Source organism: Scyliorhinus canicula, chromosome 27, assembly GCF_902713615.1.
Source record: "Scyliorhinus canicula chromosome 27, sScyCan1.1, whole genome shotgun sequence".
In the NCBI taxonomy this organism is placed as follows: Eukaryota; Metazoa; Chordata; class Chondrichthyes; order Carcharhiniformes; family Scyliorhinidae; genus Scyliorhinus; species Scyliorhinus canicula.
In genome coordinates, this window is record NC_052172.1 from 14,077,715 (window position 1) to 14,099,545 (window position 21,831).

Consider the following 21,831-nt stretch of genomic DNA (forward strand, 5'->3'; position numbering starts at 1 on the left):
TGCGGTTTCCCCGGCGATCCCAGAATGAACCCTGGGATCCTCTGCACGACTCGATGTGACCTCGGACAATGTGCTGAACTGGGACCCGTGACCATTGGGATGGAGAAATGTGTGTTTTGTGGTGAAGGAGCAGTTGGGTCTTCCTCCACCATTTAGCCCCAATCCAACGAATTACACTGAATTTGACGAACAAGTCATTTTTCAGAGTCCTTTAATCGCCGGCCCACTCCATCACGTTCAGCCCCTTCTGCCCAGGGCCCATACCTTCCTGTTCCCTATTACAAAGATTAATTCTACTATACTGCTCTGAGATATAAATAAAAGTTTCCAATGCCTTACGCCAGGATACCGTGAAATGTTTTACGATGATGCAGTCCATAGCTGAAGCGCAAACCAGTAAACGGAAAACTGTCAGCTGTTTGGTATCACTGGATAAATTGATAATTGGAAAGGACTTCTTCTGCATCTCTCTAAAAGCCCAAACAAATTCCTAATAAGTGTGTGTTTTATCACGCGCTACCTCAGCATGTAACATACCAAGTGAGGTTGTCAGATAACGGCGCTCCATCTAAAAGTAATTTTGAATGGCGCTTACAGGAGCTGCACTGCTCTCCCAGTCCTGACCCCTGCGCCGACATTTTGGGTTTGGCTGCAGGAGAGAGAGTCCACGGTTTGATCGAGATAGTCCAGAGGTCATCAACTCCTCACTTGGCTCCTCGAGAGGTCACAGGAGCTTTTTACCTTGGGCCAATTTCTATCCAGCTCCCTGGGTCAAACCTTGCAGTTTGGACCTTCCCTGGGAGTGTTTGATGGGGACTAACCCTGTGTCTAACCCTGTGCTCTACCAGTAATGGGAGTGTTTGATGGGGACAGTGTAGAGGGAGCTTTACTCTGTATCTAACCCCGTGCTGTACCTGCCGTGGGAGTGTTTGATGGGGACAGTGTAGAGGGAGCTTTACTCTGTATCTAACCCCGTGCTCTACCAGTAATGGGAGTGTTTGATGGGGACAGTGTAGAGGGAGCTTTACTCTGTATCTAACCCTGTGCTGTACCTGTCCTGGGAGTGTTTGATGGGGACAGTGTAGAGGGAGCTTTACTCTGTATCTAACCCCGTGCTGTACCTGTCCTGTGGGGGTTTGACGGAGAGGAGAGTCATTTCTACCCTCTCTTTGCTGAGGGATAGTGTGAACAGTTCTCAGAAATTCTGTTTATAAACTGAGTGGATTCCTGGTTTCCTTCACTGGGCTGTGAACACTCAGCCGGATAACGTGCAACAGAATGCACCTTCAGGCCAAACCGGTTTTTCCCTTCATACAATTGACTCAGTTTAGTTTTTCCGTGACCCATTGAACTTTCCGTTCTGATCAGTGCTAATCTTTCTCCCCCCACCTCCGTGAGCATCACGGCTTTGATGAAGCAGAATTCAGTTTTTAAGGCGGCATTTAGCCCACGTTGCAGCCGAGAGCCAGTGCAGATGTTGAACGAATGGTTCTGCCGTCAGTCGCAATCTGCTACGGTGCTGGGGAAACGGCTACTGAGATAGGCCTTTCAACCAAGGGTCATTTAAATGGTTTGGAAAGAAACGTCTGGCCTTCCCTCGGCCTCTATTCGTTAGAGTGAGCAGGCAACAATCCATTTTGCTGTTTAACACAGACAGACACCCACCAGACCTTCCATCAGAGAATGGAAACATTCTGCAGTAACAGCAGGTGATTAGCTTCCTGTCCCCGACTGATGATGTCACACTTGTGGCTAAGTCGACAACACACATTTTTATGACACCATTTCTGTAGGCAATGCTCCCAAGGTTCTTCCCAGGACTGTTAATAAACACAGTGGACTGGATTCTCCGATTTGCGGACTAAATACTGACGCCGGCGTGGGAACAGTGGCGTTTTGCGGCAGAAATAACGGCGCCGCCCCCACACCGATCCTTCGTCCAATGGGTGGGGGGCTAGCAGCAGCACGGCGCAAAGCCCCTGCGGATACGGCCGAAGAATTGCCGGATCCGTGGCCGCACATGCGCACGGTGACGGCCGCCCCGTGCAACATGGCGCCGGACCCAGCCTGCCAAAAACTGCCCTCCTGTAACCAGCCTCACCACTCCCGGACCCCCCCCCCACCCCATCCAGTGCTCCCAGCCCCGCCCAAGCCTCCCCTGCCCGCGGAACGGCTCCCCCCCCCCCGCCTCCGACTGTAGCGGCACTGGACTCAGGCCACAGCTGCCACGGCCGGGTTCCCGAACATTGTGAGCAAACGTGCCCCACGTCGTCGGGCACCTCGGGGAGGGCCATCTATACGGCGTGCGTTCGCCGTTTTTGAAGGGGGGGGGCGGAGCATCGCAAGAGCGGCGCCGCCCCCGATTTCAGCGCAAACGGGGATTCTCTGGCCGATCGCGATTTTGACGACTGGAGAATCCTGCCCAATTTGTCACTGAGCCACACGAGAATATATTAGGGTCAGTCACCAAAAGCTGAGGTGGGATTTTTTTTTTGTATAAATTTAGTGTACCCAATTATAATTTTTTTTTCCCAATTAAGGGGCAATTTAGAGTGGCCAATCCACCTACCCTGCACATCTTTGGGTTGTGGGGGCAAAACCCACGCAGACACGGGGAGAATGTGCAAACTCCACACGGACAGTCACCCAGGGCCGGGATTCGAACCTGGGACCTCGGCGCCGTGAGGCAGCAGGGCTAACCCCACTGCGCCACCGTGCTGCCCTAGGTGGGATTTTTGTACAAGGAGAGATTGGGTCGACTAGGCCCGTATTCACTGGAATTTCGAAGACTGAGAGGGGATCTCATTGAAAGGTACAAAATCCTGACAGGGCTGGACAGACTTTCTTTTTGCTCATTCCTTAAAGCCCTTCAGAAGGTGGTGGGCGAGCCGCCTTCTTGAACCCGCTGCAGTCCTTCAGGTGTAGGTACACCCACCGTGCTGTTAGGGAGGGACTCCGGGATTTTGACCCAGCGACAGTGAAGGAACGGGGATATATTTCCAAGTCAGGGGTGGTGAGTGACTTGGAAGGAAACCTCCAGGTGGTGGGATTCCCAGGTATCTGCTGCTCTTGTCCTTCTAGATGGTAATGGTTGTGGGTTTGGAAGGTGCTGCCTAAGGAACCTTGGGCAGTTGCTGCAGTGCATCTTGTAGACGGTACACACGGCTGACACGGTGCGTCGGTGGTGAATGTTTGTGGAAGGAGGAGCAATCATGCCAGGTTGCTTGGTCCTAAATGGTGGGTTGAGCTTCTTTTCCGTTGAAAAATTTAGAGTACCCAATTCATTTTTTTCAATTTAGCGCGGCCAATCCACCTACCCTGCACATCTTTGGGTTGTGGGGGTGAAACCCACGCAGACACGGGGGAGAATGTGCAAACTCCACACGGACAGTGACCCAGAGCCGGGATTGAACCTGGGACCTCGGCGCCGTGAGACTGCAGTGCTAACCGCTGCGCCGCCGTGCAGCCCTCGGGGTTGAGCTTCTCGAGTATTGTTGGAGCTGCGCTCATCCAGGCAAGTGGAGAGTCCATCACACTCCTGACTTGTGCCTTGTAGATGGTGGACAGGCTTTGGGGGGGTCAGGAGGTGGGTTACTCGCCATAGGACTCCTAGCCTTTGACCTGCCCTGGTAGCCACAGTAGTAATGTGGCTGGGTCCAGTTCAGTTTCTGATCAATGGTAACCCCCAGGATATTGGTTGTGGAGGATTCAGCAATGCCATTGAATGTCAAAGGGCCGGGGGTTAGATCCTCTCTTGTGGGAGATGGTCATTGCCTGGCACTTGTGTGGCGCGAATGTAACTTGCCACTTGTCAGCCCTGGATGCAAGGATGGCGTTCCCTCTGATTGGGGAGGGGAGGGGGGTCTAGAACAAGGGGTCACAAGCGGGCCATTTAGGGCTGGGATGAGGAGAAACCTCTTCACTCGGAGGATGGTGAACCTGTGGAATTCTCCACCACAGGAGGCTGTGGAGTCACGGAATATATTTAAGAAGAAAATAGACTCTCGGTGTCGCTGGCCGTTTGACGTTGAGTTAGGGGATCAGCCGCCATCATGTTGAATGGTGGGACAGGCTTGAAGGGCTGAATGGCCTACTTCTCGGGAGCCAATGTGAACTGGTGGGGCAGAGGGGGGGGGGGGGCGGATGAGCAAATGGAACAAGTTAGGCCGGGGTAAGTTGCGTTTCAGATGAGCTGCCAAGAGACAAGGGGCAAAATTCTCCGACGCCCAGCAGGGTCGGAGAATCGCCCGGGGCCGCCGAAAATCCCGCCCCCCCCGCCGTGGCAGAAATTCTCCGCCACCCGGGAATTAGCGGGGGCGGGAATCGCGCCGCGGCGAGCCCCCTGCGGCGATTCTCCGGCCCGTGATGGGCCGAAGCCCCGCCGCTGGGAGGCCTCTCCCGCCGCCGAGGTTTGAATCACCTCTGGTGCCGGCGGGATCGGCGGCGCGAGCCGGCCCCCGGGTTCCGGGGGGGGGGGGGGCGCGGGCCGATCGGACCCCGGGGGGTGCCCCCACGGTGGCCAGGCCCGCGATCGGGGCCCACCGATCGGCGGGCGGGCCAGTGCTGTGGGGGTACTCTTTCCCTTCCGCTGCCGCCACGGCCTCCACCATGGCGGAGGCGGAAGAGAATCCCGCTGACGTCACCACCGGCGCATGCGCGAACCGGCGAAGGCCTTTCAGTCAGCGCCAGGCGGCGGGTGTCAAAGGTCACTGGTGCCGGTTTTGGCGCCAGTCGGCATGGTGCCAACCTTTCCAGCGAGGGCCTAGCCCCTCAATGTGAGGGCTTGGCCCCCAAAGGTGCAGAGAATTCCGCACCTTTGGGGAGGCCCGATGCCAGAGTGGTTGGCGCCACTCCGCTACGCCGGGAACCCCCCGCCCCGCCGGGTAGGGGAGAATCCCGCCCAAGGTCTCAATATGACACTTTTAACACAGGAAATGTCACAGAGCGAATCTCATGTTCGTGCAAAGGAAGTGGAAGATCTAGATTTAATAAAACTAGAGATAAGTGGAGCTGATAGTAAAAACTATTCTGTCACACTGACTTCAAGATTCATCCCAAAGTAAGTGACTTGTACAATTGAGAAAAGTTAAAAGTAATTAAGTTTTGAAATGCAAGGCATGATCTAACCAAATTGGGTCTGAGTCCCGTGCCGAGCGGATTTAGCAGGGTGTTGCCCAGCGCCCGCAGTGCTGAGAAAGACCATGCTATCTGTCCCTCACTGCAGTGGGCAGCACGGTAGCATAGTAGTTAGCAAAGTTGCTTCACAGCTCCAGGGTCCCAGGTTCGCTTTCCCGCTGGGTCACTGTCTGTGCGGAGTCTGCAGGTTAGGTGGATTGGCCGTGCTGAATTGCCCTTAGTGTCCAAAAAAGTTGGGTGGGGTTACGGGGATACGAGGTGTGGGCTTGGGAAGGTTGCTCACACCTCCGCCCTCGACTCATAGAATTTACTGTGCAGAAGGAGGCCATTCAGCCCATCAAGTCTGCACTGTAAATTCTATGATTCTTTCTATTGGGACTCGGTTTCAATCCGCGGCTGTGGGGAGATCCCCGCAAAAGGTTGCAGTTAGACTCATTTCCTACACCGAGGTGCTCCGCTCACTACAACTCCTCAGTGCAGGAAGAGATCGGGATGCCAACCACCCCCTCCACCTCCACACACTTATAAGGGGGTCCTCGGGGGCTGGGGGCGCACCCCACTTCTCACACGCTGCACCCTTGTTAAACACTCCCAGGACAGGTACAGCACGGGGTTAGATACAGAGTAAAGCTCCCTCTACACTGTCCCCATCAAACACTCCCAGGACAGGTACAACACGGGGTTAGATACAGAGTAAAGCCCCCTCTACACTGTCCCCACCAAACACTCCCAGGACAGGTACAGCACGGGGTTAGATACAGAGTAACGCTCCCTCTACACTGTCCCCATCAAACACTCCCAGGACCGGTACAGCACGGGGTTAGATACAGAGTAAAGCTCCCTCTACACTGTCCCCATCAAACACTCCCAGGACAGGTACAGCACGGGGTTAGATACAGAGTAAAGCTCCGTCTACACTGCAGACTCCCGATGAAACCACTCGGAAGGCCTGTGGAGCTTCAGCTCCAGTGGCCTCCAGGAGGCACCTCAGTTGAACTGGCTGAATTTTTCGGAACGCCTTGAAGAATGTTGGCTTCAAGGTGCTGGCTCCTGTGGGACAGGCTGCGCTGCGCAATAGGGTAAAAATTGACCGTCATAACAATACTGGAAACATGAACCAACAGCTCTTGTGTACACATCATTGTGAACCGGGATTCTGTCTGAGAACTCCTGAGTGTTCTGCCTCTGAGCTGATCATCTCTTTTTACTGCTTAATTCATGATTCAATAAACTATGTTCCTTCGCTCGAGTGCACTGCGGGTGAAAGGTGATGCAATCTTTTATAACTTGGTGAAAGTGCATATGTGCACTTGGCTCTTTCAGCAGGGCGCACCGGTCTCCGAACTCTTGCAACCTCTCAACACAGGTGCCTGCTGTGATTCATTGGGCAGCGCATCCCCGGCTCCGAGTCAGCATTGCCACTTCGAGTCTCGCTCTCGCAACCTGAACACAGAATCCAGCCCATCACTGCCGACGCAATGCTGAGGGAGCCCTCTGGCTGATTGGTCGAATCCGTCGCGAGTACAGAATCCTGCGCCGAATCTCCGACAAAGCGTTATCCCTGGTGCGCTGAGCAGCACTTTTGTTTTATGGGGAATGGGGTGTCGCTGGGCTGGGCCCAGCATTTGTTGCCCTTCCCTAATTGCCCCCTTGAACCTAGTGTCTCGCTCGGTCTTTTTTAGAGGGCCAGCCAAGAGTCAACCACGTCGCTGTGGGGCCTGGAGTCACGTGTAGGCCAGACCGAGTAAGGATGGCAGATTTCCTTCCATAAAGGGGACATTAGTGAACCAGATGGGTTTTTACCACAATGGTTTTGTATCTAACACTGCTGGAATGCTAATTTAAAGATGGTCTGAGCGTCTCCATGGCAACAGAGGCGTTCTGTCAGTAAGCTTATTTTGAGAAATTCTGCCTTGTTCATTGACAGCTGTTGTTCATGTCTCCCGCCAGGTCACATGGAATCTTTACAGTCAAGATGGAGGCCTATCGGCCCATCGACTCTGCCCCGGCCCTCTGAAAGAGCACCCTCCCAATGCCCCCTCCCCCTCCCTATCCCCATAACCCCAACTAACCTGCACACCCTTGGACACTAAGGGGCAATTTAGCACGGCCAATCCACCTAACCTGCCTATCTTTCGGATGTGAGAGGAAACCGGAGCACCCGGAGGAAACCCAGGCAGACACGGGGGAGAACGTGCAGACTCTGCACAGACTGTCACCCAAGCCGGGAATCGAGCCCGGCTCCCTGGCGCTGTGAGGCAGCAGTGCTACCAAGCGGAGGATAATAACGTTTCTATGGCAACCAGATCCAACACAACATTGCGATTCTCACAACGGCATAGCTATTAATGGAAAAATAATACGCTGCACGAGAATCAACTTTTCGACCCAGTGAATAACAGCCACAGATAAAAGTGGATGAAAGAACACCGTGTGCGCATCATGGAAGCTACGATCTGATCCACCAAGAACTTACTGGATGGTGGGATGGGTTTGAGGGGCCGAATGGCTTACTCCTGCGCAAAAATATTTTCATAGCCACGTTCAAACAACAAGAGGAAGTCAATGCAGTCAGCATTTGTCCACTGATATCAGGGTCACCGGTTTAAAGCATCGGCTTTTTGTTAAATCGCCCCCGAAATATTCCTGGGTGATTTTTATTTGACTTTCAAAGACAGACGCAGAAAAGGGCGGAGGAGGAATGGGGGGGGGGGGGGGGGGGGGGGGGGGGGGGGGCTGCTGGGTGGGAGCTTCTGTGGGGGGAAATTCTCACAGTTCAAGACCCTCAAGGGTGTCAAATCTGTCAAGAGAGATGGCGACATATTGATAATGTCACCGGTCCAACTAGCCAGACTCCCCAGGCTAATGGTGTGTGTGACACGGGTTCAAATCCCACCACGGCAGCTGGTGGAATTTAAATTAAATTAATTAAATAATTATTTTATTATTTAATTAATAATTTAAATTCAATTAATAAAATCTGGAGTTGAAAGCTGGTCTCAGTAATGGCGACCGTGACAACGATCATCGATTGTCGTTAAAAAAAAATATCTGGTTCACCAATACCACCTTCAGGGAAGGAAATCTGCCACCCTTACCCGGTCTGGCCTACACGGGACTCCAGACCCCACAGCAAAGTGATCGACTCTTAACTGGCCCTCTCTGAAATGGCCGAGCGAGATGCTCAGTTCAAGGGTAATTAAGGATGGGCAATAAATTGGTGGCCTTGCCAACGGCAACCACATCCACCAAAATATTGAAAACAATCTCACCGACCTCCTATTATGAAAACATTCAGCCCTAACTCCCCTCCTGTCTCAGGTGCAGAGGACATTGCACACACCAGCTATGGGGAGAGGGCGTGCCATTTGGGATTAGTTTGGGATTGATACAGGGCTATGGGGAGAGAGTGGGGCAGTGGGATTAGTTTGGGATTGATACAGGACTATGGGGAGGGAGTGGGTCAGTGGGATTAGTTTGGGGATTGATACAGGGCTATGGGGAGGGAGTGGGGCAGTGGGATTAGTTTAAGGATTGATACAGGGCTATGGGGAGGGAGTGGGGCAGTGGGATTAGTTGGGGATTGATACAGGGCTATGGGGAGAGGGCGTGCCATTTGGGATTAGTTTGGGATTGATACAGGGCTATGAGGAGAGGGTGGGGCAGTGGGATTAGTTTGGGATTGATACAGGGCTATGGGGAGAGAGTGGGGCAGTGGGATTAGTTTGGGATTGATACAGGGCTATGGGGAGAGAGTGGGGCAGTGGGATTAGTTTGGGGGTTGATACAGGGCTAAGGGGAGAGGGCAGGGCAGTGGGATTAGTTTGGGATTGATACAGGGCTATGGGGAAAGGGCGGGGCAGTGGGATTAGTTTGGGATTTTTTACAGGGCTATGGAGAGTGAGCAGGGCAGAGTGATTAGTTTGGGATTGATACAGGGCTATAGGGAGAGAGTGGGGCAGTGGGATTAGTTAGGGATTGATACAGGGCTATGGGAGAAGGCGGGGCAGTGGGATTAGTTAGGGATTGATACAGGGCTATGGGGAGAGGGCGGGGCAGTGGGATTAGTTTGGGATTGATACAGGGCTATGGGGAGGGAGCGGGGTATTGGGATTAGTTTGGGATTGATACAGGGCTATGGGGAGAGGGTGGGGCAGTGGGATTAGTTTGGGGATTGATACAGGGCTGTGGGGAAAGGGCGGGGCAGTGGGATTAGTTTGGGATTGGTACAGGGCTATGGGGAGAGGGCAGGGCAGTGGGATTAGTTTGGGATTGATACAGGGCTATAGAGAGAGAGTGGGACAGTGGGATTAGTTTGGGATTGATACAGGGCTATGGGGAGAGGGCAGGGCAGTGGGATTAGTTTGGGGATTGATACAGGGCTATGGGGAGAGGGTGGGCAGTGGGATTAGTTTGGGGTTTGATACAGGGCTATGGGGAAAGGGCGGGGCAGTGGGATTAGTTTGGGATTGATACAGGGCTATGGGGAGAGGGTGGGGCAGTGGGATTAGTTTGGGGATTGATACAGGGCTATGGGGAAAGGGCGGGGCAGTGGTATTAGTTTGGGATTGATACAGGGCTATGGGGAAAGGCCGGGGCAGTGGGATTAGTTTGGGATTTTTTACAGGGCTATGGAGAGGGAGCAGGACAGTGGGATTAGTTTGGGATTGGTACAGGGCTATGGGGAGAGGGCAGGGCAGTGGGATTAGTTTGGGATTGATACAGGGCTATAGGGAGAGAGTGGGGCAGTGGGATTAGTTTGGGATTGATACAGGGCTATGGGGAGAGGGCAGGGCAGTGGGATTAGTTTGGGGATTGATACAGGGCTATGGGGAGAGGGTGGGGCAGTGGGATTAGTTTGGGGTTTGATACAGGGCTATGGGGAAAGGGCGGGGCAGTGGGATTAGTTTGTGATTGATACAGGGCTATGGGGAGAGGGTGGGGCAGTGGGATTAGTTTGGGGATTGATACAGGGCTATGGGGAAAGGGCGGGGCAGTGGGATTAGTTTGGGATTTTTACAGGGCTATGGAGAGGGAGCAGGACAGTGGGATTAGTTTGGGATTGATACAGGGCTATGGGGAGGGAGTGGGGCAGTGGGATTAGTTTGGGGATTGATACAGGGCTATGGGGAAAGGGCGGGGCAGTGGGATTAGTTTGGGATTGATACAGGGCTATGGGGAGAGGGTGGGGCAGTGGGATTAGTTTGGGGATTGATACAGGGCTATGGGGAAAGGGCGGGGCAGTGGGATTAGTTTGGGATTTTTACAGGGCTATGGAGAGGGAGCAGGACAGTGGGATTAGTTTGGGATTGATACAGGGCTATAGGGAGAGAGTGGGGCAGTGGGATTAGTTAGGGATTGATACAGGGCTATGGGGAGAGGGCGGGGCAGTAGGATTAGTTTGGGATTGATACAGGGCTATGGGGAGGGAGCGGGGCATTGGGATTAGTTTGGGATTGATACAGGGCTATGGGGAGAGGGTGGGGCAGTGGGATTAGTTTGGAGATTGATACAGGGCTGTGGGGAAAGGGCGGGGGCAGTGGGATTAGTTTGGGATTGATACAGGGCTATGGGGAGGGAGCGGGGCATTGGGATTAGTTTGGGGATTGATACAGGGCTATGGGGAAAGGGCGGGGCAGTGGGATTAGTTTGGGATTGGTACAGGGCTATGGGGAGAGGGCAGGGCAGTGGGATTAGTTTGGGATTGGTACAGGGCTATGGGGAGAGGGCAGGGCAGTGGGCTTAGTTTGGAATTGATACAGTGCTATAGGGAGAGAGTGGGGCAGTGGGATTAGTTTGGGATTGATACAGGGCTATGGGGAGAGGGTGGGGCAGTGGGATTAGTTTGGGGGTTGATACAGGGCTGTGGGGAAAGGGCGGGGCAGTGGGATTAGTTTGGGATTGATACAGGGCTATGGGGAGAGGGTGGGGCAGTGGGATTAGTTTGGGGATTGATACAGGGCTATGGGGAAAGGGCGGGGCAGTGGGGTTAGTTTGGGATTGATACAGGGCTATGGGAAGAGGGTGGGGCAGTGGGATTAGTTTGGGGATTGATACAGGGCTGTGGGGAAAGGGCGGGGCAGTGGGATTAGTTTGGAATTGGTACAGGGCTATGGGGAGAGGGCGGGGCAGTGGGATTAGTTTGGGATTGGTACAGGGCTATGGAGAGGGAGCGGGGCAGTGGGATTAGTTTGGGATTCATACTCTTGAGATTGTTGTCTTCAAGTTAACCAGTTAATGAAGGATTATACTGTCCTCAATCTTCACTAAGTCTTACATTTACTCAGTGTAAAACTTAACAAGCGTATAACTCCTCTCTGAACTGTACACAATTTCAACAAGTCTCTTTTTGAATGTGCTGAAGCAAAACTCCCATTAATGTCCACCGTTTGCTTTAGCGCTGAGCATCTGTGCTGCTCAATAATTCAGTGTTGCCATTCACATTAGTCCCTGTCCCTCTGTTTGACAATCCCAGTGGCAATATTCAATACTCCGGTAATGCAAAACAGCAGCTCATTACCAAGTGATACACACAACCAGATCAAGCAGATTGAGCAGGGGAAAGGACGTCAGCTGACTGTACACCGGCCGCAAGGAAATTCCTTATTATCTAATTACAATTGTTCTTGAAAGCCAATTAACTCATCAGCAGAGTCTGTGAAGCATCCAACCAATTTCATTTAACCTTGTTGTTTAGTTTGCCAACTATTCCGGTCTGGAATTTGCCCGAAACGATTTTAAAAAAAATAAAAATTGGCTGAATAATCACTTCTTTCCCATCGGTAGGAGACGACGATGGTTAAAAGCCTGTGAGCAACTTGCGTTAAAATGGGTTTTCACCTTGTCAGAACATTCCCAGGTGCTTTACGGGAATGAAAGGTTTGCATTTACCTAGCGCCTTTCGGAGGGCAGCACGATGGCGCAGTGGGTTAGCCCTGCTACCTCACGGCGCCGAGGTCCCGGGTTCGATCCCGGCTCTGGGTCACTGTCCGTGTGAAGTTTGCACATTCTCCCCGTGTCTGCGTGGGTTTCACCCCCCACAACCCAAAGATGTGCAGGGTAGGTGGATTGGCCAAGCTAAATTGCCCCTTAATTGGAAAAAATGAATTGGGTACTCTAAATTTATTTTTTAAAGAATACATAGCACCTTTTGTGACCCCAGGACATCCCACAGCGCTAACAGCCAGTGAAGTAGCTCTGAGCTATAGTCACTGTTGTAATCTCAGAACCGAGGTGGCCGATGTGTGCACAGCAAGATCCCACGCAAACAGCAATGTGATAACGCCCGGATAATCTGCTTCAGTGAGGTCGACGGAGGGATAAATATGAGGCAGGACACTGGAGAGACCATTCCCACCCCACCCTGCTCCCCTTCAAAACACTGGCACGGAGTGAACAGCTAAACTGATCCGGCAGGGTCCTCGGGTAGGGTGGTGGTCACCGTAGCACTCCGGATTCTGGACTGGGATATTAACTCACAACCTAGTGTATCAAATAAAAACGCTGTCGGGTAACTTTACCACGAGCTCCTCAAACCTGTAGCCCAAAATAGCAGAAAATAAATGTTCCAAGTTAAGTCTTTGTGAAAACGTAATGAATTTACCTCCTCAGGGCTTTGTGACATGAAGATAAACCGTGTTATTAGAGATTGTCAGAGACTGCATCATTTAACAACGAAGGCACCAACTTGATTTTGGAGTTCACGATTACAGTTGTTTATCACGGAGCTGTGACAAGGTGTTTTGACGTAAGGAGAATTCATGCAGCATCTCATCAGGCCTCAGAAATGCTTTCGAGAGTCGAACATCCACTGAATTATATTGTCAATTAAACAATAGCTCAGAGAGTTGTTCTAACTTTAGAAGGCACTGAGGAAAAACCCGATCGGCAACATGGGTGACATAGAATTCGCCACGTTTGTTCTCTGGGCGTGGGTGTAGGCTGGCATTGCTTGCCCCGAATCCTCGTCGCCACAAACCGAGCGGCTCGCCGGGCCACTGCAGAGGGCGGGTGAGAGTCATTGCGGGAGCGGAGTCACAGAGCTGCCGCCACCAGGTAAGGTGGGTGGATTTGGTCCTTGAAAAAGATATCGTGGACGATCTGGGATGGGATGGGGGGGGGGGGGGGGGGGGGGGCTGGATTTAAGACACTCCCAACAGCTTTGTGCGTACAGAAAACCAAAAATCCTGCAGGTTCTGTAAAAGTGAAATTAAAATGGAAAATGCTGGATAAACTCAGCAGGCCAGGCAGCATCTGTGGAGAGAGAGAGACAGAGCTGACGTATCGAGTCTAATATGATCCTTCTTTGCGGGAACCCTTCACAACTTCACTTCCTACATCCTACAAATGCCCAGCAAAGTTTCACAGGCCAAGTCGTTTCAAACATAAACTTACCAGGAGCATTTGAAGATCATTGTACTTTTGCAAAATGCACCTTCACAATAACTGCCTGCGTTTCCCAGAATTAAACAAAACCAGTAAAAAAAAACTTGGTAATGGAAAACTTGTCTGAACTGGTCCTGTGCACCTTAACATGAAAGCCCTTGTACCACTGGTTTTTACTGGAACTTGAACATTGTGAGGCTGGTTTTCATACGAACGGTCAAGCATTTGGAACTGTTTTTTTACTACTGGGATTTGGAGGTGGTTTTCTTCCTGGGATTTCTCTGGGAATTCTACGGAGCAGACATTGAAAATCCTGGGCTTACCGTGAGTGGCAGGGAGCAGATGGCGAAGATCACAGTCATTGCAGCCAGCAGGATGAGATGGTCTACTTCCTCTTCCCTTTGACCGAACCAGCTCTTCCTTCTCCTCTGGGAAGAGGGCACCGATCCCCTCCTGCTCCGCTGGCTCCGGTGCATCTTGCAGAGGCTGATGATGACCGAGCCGTTGCACACCAGGATGGCCACGATCAGGCAGGAGATGAGGCTGGCGTAGAGCAGGGAGAAGCCTACTGCAGCTGAATTGCCGGGCTCCATCTGCAGGAAGCACCAGGTGCCTGGGCAGTACTGCCGGGGCTCCCCGAAACCGACAAAGGGCAGGATGCAGAAGGAGGCGGCGAAGGCATAGGCTACCGGCAGACAGATCTTGGCGAAGCCCCTGCCCATGTGCTGGGAGTAGAAGTAGGGGTGGCTGATGGCCAGGCAACGCTCCACGGCCATGGCAAAGAGGATGAGGGTGGAGGCCATCCCGAAGAAGGTCATAGCGAAGGAGAAGAAGTCGCAGAGTGTGTGGTCGCCCACCAGACCCACCAGGGATCTCTCCCGGGCGTAGGAGATGAAGACAACCGGGCTGAGGAAACAAGTGCCCATCAGGTCCGTGACTGCCAGCCCGGTCACCAGGATGCAGAAGACGGAGGATTTAGTCCGGATTTCCTTCCTGTGCATCCCCAGCAGCACCAGGGCCAGCACATTACCCACCAGCCCACCCGAGAACATGAGGATACTGACCACCGGCTTGCTATCCTCCAGGATCTCTATTGTGGTCTGGCAACTCTGATTATTCTGACCATCAGCCAGCAGGTCAGTGTCAGGAGAGTCATCCATTCTCCACTTACTGAGAGAGAGAGAGAGCGAGAGAGAGAGATACTGACCGAGAGAGAAATAGGTTGCTCAGAGAGAGAAGGAGAGATGACCAAGAGAGAAATAGGTTACCCAGAGAGAGAAGGAGAGATGACCAAGAGAGAAATAGGTTACTCACAGAGAGAGAAGGAGAGATGATCAAGAGAGAAATAGGTTACTCAGAGAGCGAGAGAGAGATACTGACCGAGAGAGGAATAGGTTACTCAGAGAAAGAAGGAGAGATGACCAAGAGAGAAATAGGTTACTCAGAGAGCGAGAGAGATACTGACCGAGAGAGAAATAGGTTGCTCAGAGAGAGAAGGAGAGATGACCAAGAGAGAAATAGGTTACTCAGAGAGAGAAGGAGAGATGACCAAGAGAGAAATAGGTTACTCAGAGAGCGAGAGAGAGATACTGACCGAGAGAGAAATAGGTTGCTCAGAGAGAGAAGGAGAGATGACCAAGAGAGAAATAGGTTACTCAGAGAGAGGAGGAGAGATGACCAAGAGAGAAATAGGTTACTCAGAGAGAGAAGGAGAGATGACCAAGAGAGAAATAGGTTACTCAGAGAGCTAGAGAGAGATACTGACCGAGAGAGAAATAGGTTGCTCAGAGAGAGAAGGAGAGATGACAAGAGAGAAATAGGTTACTCAGAGAGCGAGAGAGAGATACTGACCGAGAGAGAAATAGGTTACTCAGAGAGAGAAGGAGAGATGACCAAGAGAGAAATAGGTTACTCAGAGAGCGAGAGAGAGATACTGACCGAGAGAGAAATAGGTTGCTCAGAGAGAGAAGGAGAGATGACCAAGAGAGAAATAGGTTACTCAGAGAGTGAGAGAGAGATACTGACCGAGAGAGAAATAGGTTGCTCAGAGAGAGAAGGAGAGATGACCAAGAGAGAAATAGGTTACTCAGAGAGCGAGAGAGAGATACTGACCGAGAGAGAAATAGGTTGCTCAGAGAGAGAAGGAGAGATGACCAAGAGAGAAATAGGTTACTCAGAGAGCGAGAGAGAGATACTGACCGAGAGAGAAATAGGTTGCTCAGAGAGAGAAGGAGAGATGACCAAGAGAGAAATAGGTTACTCAGAGAGAGGAGGAGAGATGACCGAGAGAGAAATAGGTTACTCAGAGAGAGAAGGAGAGATGACCAAGAGAGAAATAGGTTACTCAGAGAGCGAGAGAGAGATACTGACCGAGAGAGAAATAGGCTGCTCAGAGAGAGAAGGAGAGATGACCAAGAGAGAAATAGGTTACTCAGAGAGAGAGGGAGAGAATCTGACCAAGAGAGAAATAGGTTGCTCAGAGAGAGAGGGAGATAGAGAAAGTTACGAATAGAGAGAAAGGAAAATAAATTACTCAGAGAGAGAGATAGAGAAAGTTACTAACAGAGGGCGAGGGAGATAAAGTTACGTACAGAGGGAGAGAAAAATAAGTTACTCAGAGAGAGAGAGAGGGAGAGTAATACTCACCGAGAGAGAAATAGGTTGCTGAGAGGGAGAGAGAGAAAGTTAGTAATGGAAAGAGAGAAACATACATTACTCAGGTAGAGAGGGAGCGATAGTAAGTTACTAAGAGAGAAAAAAAGAAGTTACTCAGAGAGAGAGAGAGAGAGAAAGTTACTGAGGGAGAGATAAAAATATGTTACTCAGAGGGACAGAAAGTTACTAACAGAGAAAATGTTACTGAGAGAGGGAGAAAGTTACAGAGAAATTGTTACTGAGAGAGAGGGAGAAAGTTACTAACTGAAAATGTTACTGAGAGAGAGGGAGAAAGTTACTAACAGCAAATGTTACTGAGAGAGAGGGAGAAAGTTACTAACAGCAAATGTTACTGAGAGAGAGGGAGAAAGTTACTAACAGAGAAATTGTTACTCAGAGAGAGGGAGAGAGTTACTAACAGAGAGAGAAAGCTTCTTACAGAGAGAGAAATAAGTTACTCAGAGACAGAGAAAGATACTAAGAGAGAGAGAGAGAGAGAAATAAGCTACTCAGAGAGAGAAATAAGCTACTCAGAGGGAGAGAGAGAGTTACTAAAAGAAAGAGAATTTGTACTCACTCAGAAAAAAGCTGCTCACACAGAGAGGAATCTCTCAAAGTTTTTTGATGCTCCCCCCCCCCACCCCGTGTCTCTATCTGCACACATTCACTCTCATGTCCAACCTCTCAAGGGGATGGTTGGCAGGTTACAGAGCTTTGAGAGTGATCGGGATCTCCACTCGTTCACCCACATCCTCTCCTCTTTCTCTCTCTCTCTCCTGCTTCATATGCCGAGCTTGGGAGCGCTCCTGCCCCATTTGTATCTGAGTTTAGAGGCGGTACCGCGACCACAGCCACCAAATTTCCCCATAACTCTGCAAGCTGCTCCGCCCTCCAGCGTGAAGCAGCCACAAAGGGAAGAGGGAGGGAGATTGCAGAGGTACAGCACCGATCCAGGAGCGCTCCATCAGCGCCCCTTGGTCTGCCCGGCGTCCCGAGAGGTGCTATACAAATGCACCTCTCTCTCTCGCCTTTTCTCCATCTGTTTTTCAAAGAATGACCCAAATCCTGGCACTCGATCTGTACTTTGCCCTGCAGTGCTGGGGTGTGGCACAGCTCACAGCAATTGTATCACAGCAGGGCAGAAGGAGGCCATTCAGCCCATTGGGCCCCTGCACAGGCCCTCCGGATGAGCCTGGGATCCCTTCTGTGCAGAAGGAGGCCATTCGGCCCATCATTCCACTTCACAGGCCCTTCGGATGAGCCTCGGATCCCTTCTGCGCAGAAGGAGGCCATTCGGCCCATCGTTCCACTGCACAGACTCTTCGGATGAGCCTCGAATCCCTTCTGAAAATGAAATGAAATGGCTGATTGTCACGAGTAGGCTTCAATGAAGTTACTGTGAAAAGCCCCTAGTCGCCACATTCCGGCGCCTGTCCGGGGAGGCTGGTACGGGAATCGAACCGTGCTGCTGGCCTGCTTTAAAAGCCAGCTATTTAGCCTAATGTGCTAAACCAGACCCTACTTTGGTGGGACGAACATTATTAAATAGAGGATGCAATTCTAACTGTGGCTCAGGAGCGGAGCGAACTGTGAGCACACTCTTCTGAGTAAAAATCCAATTAATTAATGAAGGGGCAGCCCCCTACAGGGGCAGGGCAATAAAGAAAAACAATTTTTTAAAGGTAACTTAACAAAAAAAAGTTTTCCAGGGGGGGAATCATGGACTTTAGCAACCGCTGCGGCGCCCCTCCCCCCAAAAGCCCCCACCCGGGTCACATGAGGTCCAGAGGAGAAGGTGTGCTCCATCTCCAGGGAGACACTCCACTTGAACGAATTCCCGTCTCAACATCACCTGGGCCGGTTAATGGCCACCTTGGTCAGGCACAGGAACAGGCTGACAGAGAGGCCCTCTGCCCTTCAACACCCCCCCTCCTTCCCCCGGTCAAAGTCCCGCCGCTGAGAGGCCTCTCCCGCCGCCGTGGTTTGAACCACCTCTAGGCCGGCAGGATCGGCGGCGCGAGCGGGCCCCCGGGGTCCTGGCGGGGGGGACGCGGTGAGATCAGACCCCGGGGGTGCCCCCACGGTGGCCTGGCCCGCGATCGGGGCCCACGGATCGGCGAGCGGGTCAGTGGGGGCACGCTTTTTCTTCCGCTGCCGCCGCCACGGCCTCCACCATGGCGGAGGCGGAAGAGAATCCCCCGGCGCCCATGCGCCGGTGGTGATGTCAGCGGTAGCTGACGCACCGGCGCATGCGCGAACCGGCGAAGGCCTTTCGGCCCGCCCGGGCGGCGGGCGTCAAAGGCCGTTGTTGCCGGTTTTGGCGCCAGTCGGTGTGGTGCCAACCGCCTCGGCGCGGGCCTAGCCCCTCAATGTGAGGGCTTGGCCCCTAGAGGTGCGGTGAATTCCGCACCTTTGGGGAGGCCCGACGCCGGAGTGGTTGGCGCCACTCCGCTACGCCGGGACCCCCCCCGCCCCGCCGGGTAGGGGAGAATTTCGCCCCTGGTGTTCGGCTCCCTACGGAAGAGGGACTGTAATCCTGGCCAACCCGCGTCCGCACACAGCACTGCCTGCTCAAGGCCTCAGAGAGATACAGACGGCCTGAGGGTCCAGGAACCAACCTAATCTTTTTCTGCAAAAGCACCGCTTCGCACAGCGAATCCTAATGGGAAAGGGGAGCAATCCCACATAGAGAGCTTCCCACTAAAGCCACTGCCTCTACTAGATGGCAGAATGGAACGCCACGGTGGGTAAGGTCATGGATGCAGATCTGCACAAACCATTGACAATGGCAGGTTAATGAAGCACTCGATATCCTGGGCAGTGTATAAAAACAAGGGTGTTACGATGGACCAGTATAAACATCTGGTTCGACCTCAACTTGTGCTCTGTTCTGGGCTCCGGACATTAGGAATGTGGCGAATGTTTCAGGGAAGGCGCGCAAAAGATTGGGGCTGCCCTTCTCGGAGAAGAGGGGATTTAATGCAGGTGTCCAAAGTCAGGAGGTGGTCTGGGCAGAGTTTAGAGAGGGAGAGACTGTTCCTATTGGCTGAAGGATCCGGAGTCAGAAGGGACGAGGGCGAAAGTGGGAGGAACCTTTTGTTAATGCAGTGAGTGGTTGGGATTGAAGTCGGGCTGCCTGTGAGTGTGGCTGAGGAAGGTTCAATCAGGGCTTCTGAAAGGCCATCGGGTAATTCAATGATTTTCAGGGCAGCGGGCAATAGGCAGGAGAGTGGGACCAAGTGAATTGTCCGACAGAGATCCGGTACAGACAGGATTTTTAAAAAAATTCATTTATGGGATGTGGCCGTCACTGGCGAGGCCCAACGTTCGTTGCCATTCTGCAATGACTTAGACCAGGCCTTTGAGATTGGCCAATTGGAATATGCGTTCCCTGATTAGTGGGCCAATCAGGGAACCTCTTCTTTGTATATAACAGGGAGTGTCAGATCCTCTGCACTCCCGGTGTAGACAGGGAGCTGAGTGCACTCCCGGTGTAGACAGCGAGCTGAATGCACTCCCGGTGTAGACAGCGAGCTGAATGCACTCCCGGTGTAGACAGCGAGCTGAATGCACTCCCGGTGTAGACAGGGAGCTGAATGCACTCCCGGTGTAGACAGTGAGCTGAATGCACTCCCGGTGTAGACAGTGAGCTGAATGCGTTCCCAGTGTAGACAGGGAGCTGAATGCACTCCCGGTGTAGACAGTGAGCTGAATGCACTCCCGGTGTAGACAGCGAGCTGAATGCACTCCCGGTGTAGACAGTGAGCTGAATGCACTCCCAGTGTAGACAGGGAGCTGAATGCACTCCCGGTGTAGACAGCGAGCTGAATGCACTCCCGGTGTAGACAGGGAGCTGAATGCAGACCCGGTGTAGACAGTGAGCTGAATGCACTCCCGGTGTAGACAGGGAGCTGAATGCACTCCCGGTGTAGACAGTGAGCTGAATGCACTCCCGGTGTAGACAGCGAGCTGAATGCACTCCCGGTGTAGACAGCGAGCTGAATGCACTCCCGGTGTAGACAGGGAGCTGAATGCACTCCCGGTGTACACAGTGAGCTAAATGCACTCCCGGTGTAGACAGCGAGCTGAATGCACTCCCGGTGTAGACAGCGAGCTGAGTCACTCCCGGTGTAGACAGCGGGCTGAATGCACTCCCGGTGTACACAGCGAGCTGAATGCACTCCCAGTGTAGACAACGAGCTGAATGCACTCCCGGTGTAGACAGTGAGCAGAATGCACTCCCGGTGTAGACAGCGAGCTGAATGCACTCCCAGTGTAGACAACGAGCTGAATGCACTCCCGGTGTAGACAGCGAGCTGAATGCACTCCCGGTGTACACAGTGAGCTGAATGCACTCCCGGTGTAGACAGCGAGCTGAATGCACTCCCGGTGTACACAGTGAGCAGAATGCACTCCCGGTGTAGACAGTGAGCAGAATGCACTCCCAGTGTAGACAGCGAGCTGAATGCACTCCCGGTGTAGACAGTGAGCAGAATGCACTCCCGGTGTAGACAGCGAGCTGAATGCACTCCCGGTGTAGACAGTGAGCTGAATGCACTCCCGGTGTAGACAGGGAGCTGAATGCAGACCCGGTGTAGACAGTGAGCTGAATGAACTCCCAGTGTGGACAGCGAGCTGAATGCACTCCCGGTGTAGACAGGGAGCTGAATGTACTCCCGGTGTAGACAGGGAGCTGAATGTACTCCCGGTGTAGACAGCAAGCTGAATGCACTCCCGGTGTAGACAGTGAGCAGAATGCACTCCCAGTGTAGACAGGGAGCTGAATGCACTCCCGGTGTAGACAGCGAGCTGAATGCACTCCCGGTGTAGACAGAGAGCTGAATGCACTCCCGGTGTAGACAGTGAGCAGAATGCACTCCCAGTGTAGACAGGGAGCTGAATGCACTCCCAGTGTAGACTGGGAGCTGAATGCACTCCCGGTGTAGACAGTGAGCTGAATGCACTCCCGGTGTAGACAGTGAGCTGAATGCACTCCCGGTGTAGACAGGGAGCTGAATGCACTCCCGGTGTAGACAGCGAGCTGAATGCACTCCTGGTGTAGACAGCGAGCTGAATGCACTCCCAGTGTAGACAGGGAGCTGAATGCACTCCCGGTGTAGACAGCGAGCTGAATGCACTCCCAGTGTAGACAGTGAGCTGAATGCACTCCCGGTGTAGACAGCGAGCTGAATGTACTCCCGGTGTAGACAGGGAGCTGAATGCACTCCCAGTGTAGACAGTGAGCTGAATGCACTCCGGGTGTAGACAGTGAGCTGAATGCGCTCCCGGTGTAGACAGGGAGCTGAATGTACTCCCGGTGTAGACAGCGAGCTGAATGTACTCCCGGTGTAGATAGCGAGCTGAGTGCACTCCCGGTGTAGACAGGACGCTGAATGCACTCCCGGTGTAGACAGCGAGCTGAATGCACTCCCGGTGTAGACAGCGAGCTGAATGTACTCCCGGGGTAGACAGGGAGCTGAATGCACTCCCAGTGTAGACAGTGAGCTGAATGCACTCCCGGTGTAGACAGCGAGCTGAATGCACTCCCGGTGTAGACAGCGAGCTGAATGTACTCCCGGTGTAGACAGTGAGCAGAATGCACTCCCGGTGTAGACAGCGAGCTGAATGCACTCCCGGTGTAGAAAGCGAGCTGAA

At 52.7% G+C, this 21,831-nt stretch overlaps 1 protein-coding gene across 1 annotated transcript in view; it reads right to left on the reverse strand.

The window, feature by feature from the left end:
* Positions 1–14,845, reverse strand: part of ptgir (prostaglandin I2 receptor) — a 70,240-nt gene extending 55,395 nt beyond the window's left edge. Inside the window, exon 1 of the mRNA XM_038786229.1 lies at positions 13,845–14,845. Within this exon, the coding sequence (XP_038642157.1) occupies positions 13,845–14,681 (837 nt within the window). The 5' untranslated portion in view covers positions 14,682–14,845. The remainder of the gene's footprint in view (positions 1–13,844) is intronic.
* Positions 14,846–21,831: the final 6,986 nt, after the last annotated feature.